The sequence below is a fragment of the Aethalodelphis obliquidens genome, unplaced genomic scaffold, assembly GCF_003676395.1.
Source record: "Aethalodelphis obliquidens isolate GAN/ISIS:26980383/991018 unplaced genomic scaffold, ASM367639v1 scaffold14, whole genome shotgun sequence".
Lineage (NCBI taxonomy): Eukaryota > Metazoa > Chordata > Mammalia > Artiodactyla > Delphinidae > Aethalodelphis > Aethalodelphis obliquidens.
The window spans coordinates 5,978,969-5,992,203 of record NW_020837958.1 but is presented as its reverse complement, the minus strand read 5'-3'; the positions used below and the strand labels follow the sequence as shown (position 1 = coordinate 5,992,203).

The window sequence follows — 13,235 nt, the reverse complement described above, 5'->3', positions numbered from 1 at the left end:
GCTTAGTTGCTCCGCTGCATGTGGGATCTTCCCGGACCAGGGCTCAAACCCGTGTCCCCTGCATTGGCAGGCGGATTCTTAACCACTGCGCCACCAGGGAAGACCCAAGGATTTTTTTTTCTATCCAACTGTGAGCTGCTGTCTCTGCTACTACTGTTGGAAGGTATGTAGCTTTAAAGCAAAGAATATATCTTTAAAAGCAAAGGCAGGATAATCCTTGTCCCCATCCTCCCTGTCTTAAATAAACAAATTTATTATTATTAATTTTTGGCATCAAGTAAAACTTTTATGAGTGAGTAAAGTTTGACAGATGACTTGGTTGTGTCTGTACATTATTTCAAAGATACTACCTATCATATGACTTAGAGAACTAAAGAATTTGTCATTTCCTTCGATGGGGAAATGATACTTGATCCCCCATTGCCTGGCCATTGTACGTGACTCTGATTATTATAGAACTGCAGTGGTGCTTACAGAGATGAATAAAGGAGGCTCTTGGTTTCCAATTTTATTTTTTGTTTCTTTGTGCCCATAAAAATAATTTTTATACTTTTCTATTTTCTCAGGGAAAAAACATACTTGTGAGGCAGTATCTGACTTATGTGTAACTATACAGTTCTGCATTTGGTTTTGAGAATTATCAGAATATGGAAAAGTGATATTTTTATCTATCTAAAAAGATCAGAGGCTAAATTTTTAATATTTATACAATTTAAAAAATTTTAATATTTATACAATTTAAAGTCATATTATTTCTGTTTAATATTTGAAGTCTTAACCGTGAAATGGGTGATTTATGGAACACCTAATAACCACAGTGGGTCTTTATACATCATTGTATTCTCTGTAGTCATACACATAATAGTTTCTAAAAAGTGTTAGTTTGATTTAAATTTGATAGTTAATAGCAGATGATAGGAAAAAAATGTTCTTGTTGGGAGCATAAAGCTAAATCTTTTGAGAAGTGTGTTTAGTATTCTCAACTTAGTCTACTTTAAAATGTTTAAGAGGGACTTTGGGGGACTTCCAGTTTTAAAATAGCCAAGTAACAGTATTTCTAGCCTTTTATCTCTTGGAAATCCTCTCTAATAATTAGGAGAATAAGGAACAGAAAGCACCATTTTGATGAAACTAGGGAACTTCTGAAATCCCTCATCCCCAGTCATAGCGAATGAAGTTGGAAGAGTGATAACTTACCTCACTGAGCCGACACCTGAGTGCTCATGGATGGTCCACATTGGGAAGCAAGCAAGTTTGCTCTGCACCCCAGAAAAGCACAGGAATTACAAGTATCAGGTACCTCAAAAGACAGGGATGGGGAAGGGCACTGAACCAGATGTGCTTGAGACTCCAGAAAATTGGGCACAGAAGAGGGCAGAGGTGAGATACGAGACTGAGAACAGGGGTTAGGTGAAAAGTCTACAGACTAATAGCTGCCCAACTACCCAGCAGCCAGAAGACTGGAATTTGGGAAATGCTTAAGAGATACTGAAGGGTCCTAGGGAAAATGCAGATACTGACTTGTGGATTCCCTAATCAAAAAGCTGGTTTGCCCATCGATTACCCTGTAGTGGGGGTCACAGCATAGTCATCCCACCCGTGTACACTAATTGCCATGTTATTGCCTCCAAGATGAGAGAGACCAAAACAATCAAAAGGAACTTAGAGGAAACAGAATAAAAGAGTAGAAGAAAGTGTAAATATGTCAACAAAGTCTAATTAATGTCCTCAGAGATAAGAGAAGATAGTGGATTTATAATAAGAGTAAACTGCTGCTTTAAAAAGAGAAAGAGCAATCAGAATACAGAAGAGCTCTTCAAAATTAAAAAATTGGCAACTTAAGTTTAAAAAGTCAGTAGAACATTTGGAAGATAAAAGGTGAAGAAATTTCCAGGAAAGTAAACAAGAAGAAAAGTAAGATTCATAGAGAAACTCTTACAGTCTGAACTCTGATTAATGGAAATTCTAGAGAAGAATGTGAAGAAATTATCAAAGAATTAATACATAAGAAAATTGCCAGAATTGAAGATCATGGATTTTCAGGCCCATCAGCACCAATGAATGGAAAAGCACCCAGCCCAAGCTCTGTTACCAGGACAGAGTCGTAAAGATTAAGTAACAATCCTAAAAGCCCCAGTGACCAAAAAGTTCATTTGCAAATTGTCTGAAATCAGAATGGTGAAACATTCTTTTTAAACAATACTGGTGCAGTGGAGAGTTGTTTTTAATTTTTTGTTAAAACTGATCTGTTTAGAATTCCATACCTAGTGTCGACTTAAAAACAAATGCACAACCTAAAAGTTGAAATTTATGTTTTATTCGGTGGAAATACTGAGGACTTAAGCCCAGGAGACAGCCTCTCAAATAGCACTGAGGGAGGTAAGGGAGGAGCCAGGTTACATAGGAGTTTTCGCAACAAAACCAAGTAATCAAAAGATTGCTGTTAATTAAAGAAAACCAGACTTCTCAAGTTAATGAATTTAGCACTTTTCCATATATGGGAAGATGCAAGAGACTGCATTTATTGAAGTCATTCCTTTGATATGCACCCTAAAAGGCCAGTATCCTGTTTCTCTCCATCCTGAACCCCCTCAGGGTGCACACGTGGGGGTGGCTATGGCTTGATGGCCTCAACATCCGTTCTTTACTGATATGGCAGGTGACATTCTTTGTCCACACTAGTTAAACTATTATGTGTGAAGTTAGAAATATAAAAATGTAAAAAAAATTTGCTTCAAACTGTCACATGAAGAGACGTGATAACCAAATTTAATATGATATTCTGGATGGCATCCTACAACAGAAGGACACTCAGTAACAAGACAGTCTGAAAAAATATGAACTTTAGTTAATAATAATGTATCATAATTGGTTCATTAATTGTGACAAATTTACCACACTAATGTAAGATGTTAGTAATAGGATAAACTGGCTTGGAGTATAGGGAATACTCTGTATTATCTTCGCTTTTTTTTTTTTTTTTTTTTGGTAAGTCTAAAACTTATTTTAAAATCTAAAATTTACTTTTAAAATGTTTACAAAATGTATCTTCATGCATCCTTTCTTGGGAAGCTAGATGTGCTGCATAATGAGGGAATAGAACAAGATCTAGAAAATAAGAGCTTCAACCCAGGAGAGACAGTCTAGGGGAATTCCCAAGATTATGTTCTAGAACAATAGCTGTGCCACAGAGTATTCCAGGTTGGGGGAGGATGAAAGCTGGAGTGCTCTGTGAAGGCGATCTTTAAGGGGGGAAAAAAAAAGTAATGGAACAAATTGATGGGGTTGATCATGTGGAAAATTATATCGAGGGGCTGTTAGAGACTGGGGGAAATTTTAAAAGGAAAACTACGCAAATGCAATAAAAAGGCAATTTTAATTCCAGGAGAACAAAAACGTTGATTAGGAAAGAGAATGTAATTCTACTATACTGTTTGGTTCACTAGTGGATAATATATTTTTCTAGCCACAGTAATTGTTGTATAATAAAGAATTTGACTGACCTTTGTTCCTGGGAGGGAGCATCTAGATCCTTGGAATTTCCTAAGTGATAGGAGTGTCTTTGTTATTTATGGTGGGCTCTGATAGTTTATACTAATGAAATCACTCAAGGTGGGACTGTACAGAGCTTCAGGATGGGGGCTGGTCCTGCCAGAAACACCAACCATGTGATTAGAAGATTGGAGCTTTGAGCCTTGTGATACCAACTCAACCTTCCAACCTCTGGGGAGGGAAGCGGGGAGGTTTGGAGATTGAGTTCAGTCCTGTGACCAGTGATTCAGTCAGCCATGCCTTTGTAATGAAACCCAGTGAAAACTCTGGACCCTTAAACTTGATGTAGATTCTTCTTAGTGGGTGAACACATTGATGTACTGGGTGAGGGTGGGGGGATGACCTGCCCTGATTCAGAGAGGGCATGGAAGCTCTGCATTTGGGACCACCCTTGACGTTGCCCTAAGTGGCTTATTCATTTGGTTGGTCCTGATTTGTATCCTTTATTATAAAGCCGTAATCATGAACTGTAAGTTATCCTGATGTCTGTGAGTCATTCTAGTGAATTATTGAACCTGAGGAGTTATGGGAACCGGGAACTTTGCAGTCAAGTAGTCACAAGTGTTGGTGGCTTAGGGACCCCTGAGCTTGTGGCTGGTGTCTGCATTGTGGGCAGTTTTGCTGGGGACCATGTCTTTCACCTGTGGGATCTGTACTAACTCTGGGTGGTTAATATCATAATTGAGTTGCAGTATTACATAAGGTAAACACTGACAAGTGACAGACTCTTGTGATATAACTTCATTGGAAGGATGGGGAAAATATAAAGGGAGTAAAAGTTCTCATCAACCCTAATGAGTCAAGTAATATATTGATGAATCAGGAAATTACAGTGTAACATAGGATTTAGAACATGTAAAGATAAGGAAAAACAGTTGAAAGCAATAAAAATGGTTGCTTCTGGGGAAGGAATAGGAAGGTGCAGAAGGATAGGGGTAAAGTCCTGTTTTTTTGGGTTTTTTTTTTTTTGCGGTACGCGGGCCTCTCACTGTTGTGGCCTCTCCAGTTGCGGAGCACAGGCTCCGGACGCGCCGGCTCAGCGGCCATGGCTCACGGGCCCAGCCGCTCCGCAGCATGTGGGATCTTCCTGGACCGGGGCATGAACCCGTGTCCCCTGCATCGGCAGGCGGACTCTCAACCACTGCGCCACCAGGGAAGCCCCAGTCCTGGTATTTTTGGCCTAAAAATTTGTAATTGTTATCTTTTTTGGACTAAGTTATGTATTAGACATAAATAAAATCACTTTAAAAAGAAGGAGCTTGACTGTAGGCTGTCAGTAGTTCATCAGGAAATAAACTTGGACAGTGAGATGTGTGTATGTGGGGGGTGTTTTGGGGGATGCTCTCAGGAAGAGCACCTGTGAGGAAGCAAAGGAAGCCGAGTAGGGCAGAGGGAGAAGTCAAACTGTGATGCAGGAGTCAAACCTGATCCCACGGGAAGCTCTGAACCTGGGATGGTGCTTCAGAGATGCTTAAGTGATGCTTAAGGGAGCTGGATCTTTGTGTGGACCAGTCATTAGACATGTACTGCCCAGGGGAGGAACTATAACCTTGGGCAAGGCAGCTCCCTTTGGCTCAGGGCAGTTCCTGGGAGATGCTCACTTGTGAGCTGACAGCAGATAACACTCCTGGCAAGAGGATTGCCTGAAGATCTCTGTGCTGGAAGGGAGGATGTGGTTGGTGCTCTAACAGTACCCATTACAAACTCCAAAAAGTGGAGAATCTAGAAAAGGAAGGTTTGATATCCCTTAGGCAAATTTTATAATCTCTAGTCCTGGCATATTCTGAGCTATCCAGGATTTTTTTAAAATTTATTTTATTTATTTTTGGCTGTGTTGGGTCTTTGTTGCTGTGCGCGGGCTTTCTCTAGTTGCGGCGAGCGGGGACTACTCTTCTTTGCAGTGCGTGGGCTTCTCATTGCGTACTGTGTTAATATATCCTAATTTACTTACTCATTCTCTTGTAGTTTATTATTTGGGCTTGTTTACCAATTATGGGTAAATAAAGCTACCATGGACATTGTTTTGGTAACATGATGCCTATTACCTCTTGGAAATTGTTAAGTCATAGATAGGCACACATTTGTTTCTGGACATAATGTAAAATCGTTTTTCCAAAATGACTGTGTCAATTTACAGTGCCACCAGCAGTGTATGAGAGTTCTAGTTGCTCCACATCCTTGTCAATACTTGGTATTGCAGTCTTTTAAATTTTAGCCATTGTCATGGATATTCATTCCTAAATTTGAGCCACTGGTAATTGCTCCATCTTTTACATCAAGTACAATTGACCATTGAACAGTATGGGGGGGTTAGGGGCACGGACCCTCCATACAGTTGGAAATTGAAGTATAACTTTACATTTGGCTCTCAGTATCTGGATCTTGCATCCGAGGTTTTGCATCTGTGGATTCAACCAACCTTGGATCGTGTAGTACTGTAGTATGTATTTATTGGAAAAAATATCCACGTATAGGTGGACCCTTGCAGTTCAAACCCATGTTGTTCAAGGGTCAACTGTATTACACAGGTCTTGTGTCTAATTGGTGGGTCCTAACTGTGATCAGTTCTCCATTGTAATTCTTAAACTAAACTGTTACTATTTTCTTTTCTCAGTTGTCACGGGTAGTACTGATGGAATTGGAAAATCATATGCAGAAGAGGTAGGTAATTTTCAAGAATTTTCTTTTTGGTATAAGAATATAAGAACAGATATAGAATGATCTCTTACAGTAGTTTTGATTTTTGAAGTTAAAAGCACAAATATAGTGTTACACTATATAATAGATGTACTTTGTTTCGATCTTGTTAGAAATGCTATGTTCGCTTAAACACAACTTTAAAACAAATTTTTGTGCAAAATGTGTGTCAAACTTTTTATCCTGGAAATTTGGAGTTGTGAAAATTTTAGTGTAATTTTATTTTATATTGTGTAACTATAGACAGTTCTCAGTTTTTAAAGTTAATTGTTTTGGATTATTTTCCAAAAGGTAGACAGATTATTAGAGAGTGGTTACATCTCCAAACAAGTCCATGGCATCATTTTCACAAGAAGGACTGTGATGGATGGACAGATATTGACAGACACAGGCAAAAGATTCAAGTTCTCTGTAATGTAATTGAAGGAAGGGAAACCATGATAGTTTGAAGACCACTGTACAAAGCTCTCCTGTGAAGGAGAGCTTCCCTGCCTTCCAGTTCCACAGAGGCACCAATAGCCTCTGATATTGCCCGATTGTGATGAAGGTCCTGACAGATCCATTGAATCTCTCATTTGTCCTTTAAAAAGGGTTTAAAAAAAAAAAATCCTTTGTTTTCCCAGCTTTTTATTTTGAGTATAAAGACTACAGAAAAGTTTCAGGAAGAGTATACAATGAACACCCATACACCTTTCACAAGGATTGGCCAGCTGTTAACATTTTGCTACATTTAACTTATAATTTGGCTGGACTATTTGGGAGTTACAGACATTGTAACAGTTCACTCCTAAATATTTCAGCTTGAAACTTCAGAGAACTAGAATATTCACCATTGTAACCACAGTACAGTGGTCACACATAGGAAGTTTAACTTGACACAATACTGTTATACAATATACAGTCCATATACAAGTTTCCCAATTGTCCCATTAATGTATTTCATAGAGCTTCTTTTTTTGTTCCAAAATCCATTTAAGGATTATGCATTGCTGCTTTTTTTTTAATTTTTATTTTTTTTGCGGTACATGGGCCTCTCACTGTCGTGGCCTCTCCTGTTGCGGAGCACAGGCTCCGCACGCGCAGGCCCAGCGGCCATGGCTCATGGGCCCAGCTGCTCCGCGGCATGTGGGATCCTCCTGGACCGGGGCATGAACCCGCGTACCCTGCATCGGCAGGTGGACTCACAACCACTGCGCCACCAGGGAAGCCCCATGCATTGCTTCTTAATGTCATATCTCTTGACTAGGAGAGTTCCCTAGCCCCTCCTTTTTTTCTCTTTTTTCTTTTATAACAGTGACATTTTTTAAAAAACCTAGGCCAGTTGTTTTGTAGATTTCTCAATTTGGGTTTGTCTGATTGTTTCCTCATGATTATATTCAAGTTAAGTATTTTTTAGCAGGAATGCTACACAGGTGATACTGTATTCTTTTGAGTTTATCTTATCAGGAGCCACAAGAAGTCCATTTGTTCCTTTATTGATTATGTTAAAATAAATCATTTATTAAGATGTTGTCTACCATAATTTTCCATTATAAAAGTACCTTTTCCCCTTTGTAATTAATAAAGAATCTGTGGGATGATACTTTGAGACTGTATGGATATTTCATTTCCCAACAATCTTCCACCCAACATGTGTTGCTGTTTTTTGCCTAAATTAGTTGTTACTAGGGTGGTTTAAAAACGGTAATTTTCTGAAAATTTGAATTTTATTTAATTTAATTTTTTATACAGCAGGTTCTTATTAGTCATCAGTTTTATCCACATCAGTGTATACATGTCAATCCCAATTGCCCAATTCATCACACCACCACCACCAGCCCCGCTGCTGCCCGCCCTTGGTGTCCATACGTTTGTTCTCTACATCTGTGTCTCTATTTCTGCCCTGCACACCTGTTCATCTGTACCACTTTTCTGGGTTCCACATAATATGCGTTAATAGACAATATTTGTTTTTCTCTTTCTGACTTGCTGCACTCTGTATGACAGTCGCTAGATCCATCCATGTCTCTACAAATGACCCAATTTCGTTCCTTTTTATGGCTGAGTAATATTCCATTGTATATATGTGCCACATCTTCTTTATCCATTCATCTGTCGATGGGCATTTAGGTTGCTTCCATGACCTGGCTATTGTAAATAGTGCTGCAGTGAACATTGGGGTGCATGTGTCTTTTTGAATTATGGTTTTCTCTGGGTATATGCCCAGTAGTAGGATTGCTGGGTCATAGGGTAATTCTATTTTTAGTTTTTTAAGGAACCTTCATGCTTTTATCCATAGTGGCTGTATCAGTTTACATTCCCACCAACAGTGCAAGAGGGTTCCCTTTTCTCCACACCCTCTCCAGCATTGCTGTTTCTAGATTTTCTGATGATGCACATTCTAACTGGTGTGAGGTGATACCTCATTGTAGTTTTGATTTGCATTTCTCTAATAATTAGTGATGTTGAGCAGCTTTTCATGTGCTTCCTGGCCATCTGTATGTCTTCTTTGGAGAAATGTCTGTTTAGGTCTTCTGCCCAGTTTTGGATTGGGTTGTTTGTTTTTTTAGTATTGAGCTGCATGAGCTGTTTGTATATTTTGGAGATTAATTCTTTGTATGTTGATTCGTTTGCAAACATTTCCTCCCATTCTGAGGGTTGTCTTTTCGTCGTGTTTGTAGTTTCCTTTGCTTTGCAAAAGCTTTTAAGTTTCATTAGGTCCCATTTGTTTGTTTTTATTTCCATTACTCTAGGAGGTGGATCAAAAAAGATCTTGCTGTGATTTATGTCAAAGAGTGTTCTTCCTGTGTTTTCCTCTAAGAGTTTTATGGTGTCCAGTCTTACATTTAGGTCTTTAATCCATTTGGGGTTTACTTTTGTGTATGGTGTTAGGGAGTGTTGTAATTTCATTCTTTTACATGTAGCTGTCCAGTTTTCCCAGCACCACTTACTGAAGAGACTGTCTTTTCTCCATTGTATATCCTTGCCTCCTTTGTCATAGATTAGTTGATCATAGGTGCATGGGTTTGTCTCTGGGCTTTCTATCCTGTTCCATTGATCTATATTTGTTTTTGTGCTGGTACCATATTGTCTTGATTACTGTAGTTTTATAGTATAGTCTGAAGTCAGGGAGTCTGATTCCTCCAGCTCTGTTTTTTTCCCTCAAGACTGCTTTGGCTATTTGGGGTCTTTTGTGTCTCCATACAGAATTTATGATTTTTTGTTCTAGTTCTGTAAAAAATGCCACTGGTGATTTGATAGGGATTGCACTGAATCTGTAGATTGATTTGGGTAGTATAGTCATTTTCATAATATTGATTCTTCCAATCCAAGAACATGGTATGTCTGTCCATCTGTTTATATCATCTTTAATTTCTTTCATTAGTGTCTTATAGTTTTCTGCATACAGGTCTTTTGTCTCCCTAGGTAGGTTTATTCCTAGGTATTTTATACTTTTTGTTGCAGTGGTAAATGGGAGTGTTTCCTTAATTTCGCTTTCAGATTTTTCATCATTAGTGTATAGGAATGCAAGAGATTTCTGTGCATTCATTTTGTATCCTGCAACTTTACCAGATTCATTGATTAGCTCTAGTAGTTTTCTGGTGGCATCGTTCAGATTCTCTATGTATAGTATCATGTCATCTGCAAACAGTGACAATTTGTATTCCTTTTATTTCTTTTTCTTCTCTGATTGCTGTGGCTAGGACTTCCAAAACTATATTGAATAATAGTGGCGAGAGTGGACATCCTTGTCTTGTTCCTGATCTTAGAGGAAATGCTTTCAGCTTTTCACCATTGAGAATGATGTTTGCTGTGAGTTTGTCCTATATGGCCTTTATTATGTTGAGGTAGGTTCCCTCTATGCCCACTTTCTGGAGAGTTTTTATCATAAATGGATGTTCAATTTTGTCAAAAGCTTTTTCTGCATCTATTGAGATGATCATATGGGTTTTATTCTTCAATTTGTTAATATGGTATATCACATTGATTTGTGTATATTGAAGAATCCTTGCATCCCTGGTATAAATCCCACTTGATCGTGGTGTATGATCCTTTTAATGTGTTGTTGGATTCTGTTTGCTAGTGTTCTGTTGAGGATTTTTGCATCTATATTCATCAGTGATATTGGTCTGTAATTTTCTTTTTTTGTAATATCTTTGTCTGGTTTTGGTATCAGGATGATGGTGGCCTCATAGAATGAGTTTGGTAGTATCCCTTCCTCTGCAATTTTTTGGAAGAGTTTGAGAAAGATGGGTATTAGCTTTTCTCTAACTATTTGATAGAATTCACCTGTGAAACCATCTGGTCCTGGGCTTTTGTTTGTTGGAAGGTTTTTAATCACAGTTTCAATTTCATTACTTGTGATTGGTCTGTTCATATTTTCTATTTCTTCCTGGTTCAGTCTTGGAAGGTTATACCTTTCTAAGAATTTGTCCATTTCTTCCAGGTTGTCCATTTTATTGGCATAGAGTTGCTTGTAGTAGTCTCCTATGATGCTTTGTATTTCTGCAGTGTCCGTTGTAACTTCTCCTTTTTCATTTCTAATTTTATTGATTTGAGTCCTCTTCCTCTGTTTCTTGAGGAGTCTGGCTAATGGTTTATCAATTTTGTTTACCTTCTCAAAGAACCAGCTTTTAGTTTTATTGAGCTTTGCTATTGTTTTCTTTGTTTCTATTTCATGTATTTCTGCTCTGATCTTTATGATTTCTTTCCTTCTACTAACTTTGGGTTTTGCTTGTTCTTTCTGTACTTCCTTTAGGTGTAAGGTTAGATTGCTTATTTGAGATTTTTCTTGATTCTTGAGGTAGGCTTGTATTGCTATAAACTCTCCTCTTAGAACTGCTTTTGCTGCATCCCATAGGTTTTGGATCGTCGTGTTTTCATTGTCGTTTGTCTCTAGGTATTTTTTGATTTCCTCTTTGTTTTCTTCAGTGATCTCTTGGCTATTTAGTAACGTATTGTTTAGCCTCCATGTGTTTGTGTTTTTTAAGTTGTTTTCCCTGTAATTGATTTCTAATCTCCTAGCGTTGTGGTCAGAAAAGATGCTTGATATGATTTCGATTTTCTTAAATTTACTGAGGCTTGATTTGTGACCCAAGTGTGATCTATCCTGGAGAATGTTCCCTGTGCACTTGAGAAGAAAGTGTAATCTGCTGTTTTTGGATGGAATGTCCTATAAATATCAATTAAATCTGTCTGGTCTGTTGTGTCATTTAAAGCTTGTGTGTCTTTGTTAATTTTCTGTCTGGATGATATGTCCACTGGTGTAATTGAGGTGTTAAAGTCCCCCACTATTATTGTGTTACTGTCGATTTCCTCTTTTATAGCTGTTAGGAGTTGCCTTATGTATTGAGGTGCTCCTTTGTTGGGTGCATATATATTTATAATTGTTATATCTTCTTGGATTGATCCCTTGATCATTATGTAGTGTCCTTCCTTGTCTCTTGTAATATTCTTTATTTTAAAGTCCATTTTATCTGATATGAGTATTGCTACTCTAGCTTTCTTTTGATTTCCATTTGCATGGAATATCTTTTTCCATCCCCTCACTTTCAGTCTGTATGTGTCCCTAGGTCTGAAGTGGGTCTCTTGTAGACAGCATATATATGGGTCTTGTTTTTGTATCCATTCAGCGAGCCTGTGTCTTTTGGTTGGAGCATTTAATCCATGCACGTTTAAGGTAATTATCAGTAATGTATGTTCCTATTACCATTTTCTTAATTGTTATGGGTTTGTTTTTGTATGTCCTTTTCTTCTCTTGTGTTTCCCACTTAGAAAAGTTCCTTTAGCATTTGTTGTAGAGCTGGTTTGGTGGTGCTGAATTCTCTTAGCTTTTGCTTTCCTGTAAAACTTTTGATTTCTTTGTTGAATGTGAATGAGATCCTTGCCGAGTAGAGTAATCTTGGTTGTAGGTTCTCCCTTTCATTACTTTAAATATATCATGCCACTCCCTTCTGGCTTGTAGAGTTTCTGCTGAGAAATCAGCTTTTAACCTTATGGGTGTTCCCTTGTATGTTATTTGTCATTTTTCCCTTGTTGCTTTCAATAATTTTTCTTTGTTTTTAATTTTTGTCAGTTTGATTACTGTGTATCTTGGTGTGTTTCTCCTTGGGTTTATCCTGCCTGGGCCTGTGCTTCCTGGACTTGGGTGGCTATTTCCTTTCCTAAGTTAGGGAAGAAAACCGGTAATTTTTTAATGATAATGATATCTGTCCTTTTACATTTACAGTAGATGCTGTTTTTCTATAAAAAGCAGCTTTTCCTTGTTCTTCCTCCCCCATTAATTTTTTAGAAAAACTATCAGTATATATTCATGGGTTCTTTAGATGTTTTATAAATGATTAATTTAGTAAATTATTACCAACCTTAATTATCTTTATAAAAAATGTTCTTCCATATCTTCTCATTTGCAGTACTACTACTGTTAATAAATTTGGCTTGAGGATTTAGGACTGGAAAATTAGTTCACTAAATCACTTATAGTTCATAGCACCTAATTTATTCTCATTTATATACTGTCTGGAGTAGTTCACTAAAAAGTTCTGTGTATATCAGTGTTTTTTTCCTCTGCCACTATATTTATAGGTCTCTGGGGTAGAAACCATGTTCCCATAAATCATTCATTCTATGAAGCACTTACACAGCACTGGGGAGGTACATAGAGGGTACCCCTCAGGAATTTCTTTTTTAAGTCATCCAATAAACTATCTTAGTTTGCCTTTGTAGTCCATAAAGTCTAATGTTTAAATAAACATTTTAAAATTGATTCAATTTTTAGGAATTCCTAACTTTTTTTTTTTTTTTTTTTGCGGTACATGGGCCTCTCTCTGTTGTGGCCTCTCCCATTGCGGAGCACAGGCTCCAGACGTGCAGGCCCAGCGGCCATGGCTCACAGATCCAGCCGCCCCATGGCATGTGGGATCTTCACGGGCCGGGGCATGAACCCGTGTCCCCTGCATCGGCAGGCGGACTCTCGACCACTGCGCCACCAGGGAAGCCCGGAATTC

The 13,235-nt window shown here is 38.1% G+C and overlaps 1 protein-coding gene across 4 annotated transcripts in view; it reads left to right on the top strand.

Moving 5' to 3' along the window:
• HSD17B12 (hydroxysteroid 17-beta dehydrogenase 12) overlaps positions 1-13,235 on the top strand; it is a 162,434-nt gene that overhangs the window by 44,762 nt on the left and 104,437 nt on the right. For all 4 annotated transcript variants that reach the window (XM_027114947.1, XM_027114950.1, XM_027114948.1 and 1 more), the window contains one exon: positions 6,167-6,213. In XM_027114947.1, the coding sequence (XP_026970748.1) occupies positions 6,167-6,213 (47 nt within the window). The remainder of the gene's footprint in view (positions 1-6,166; positions 6,214-13,235) is intronic.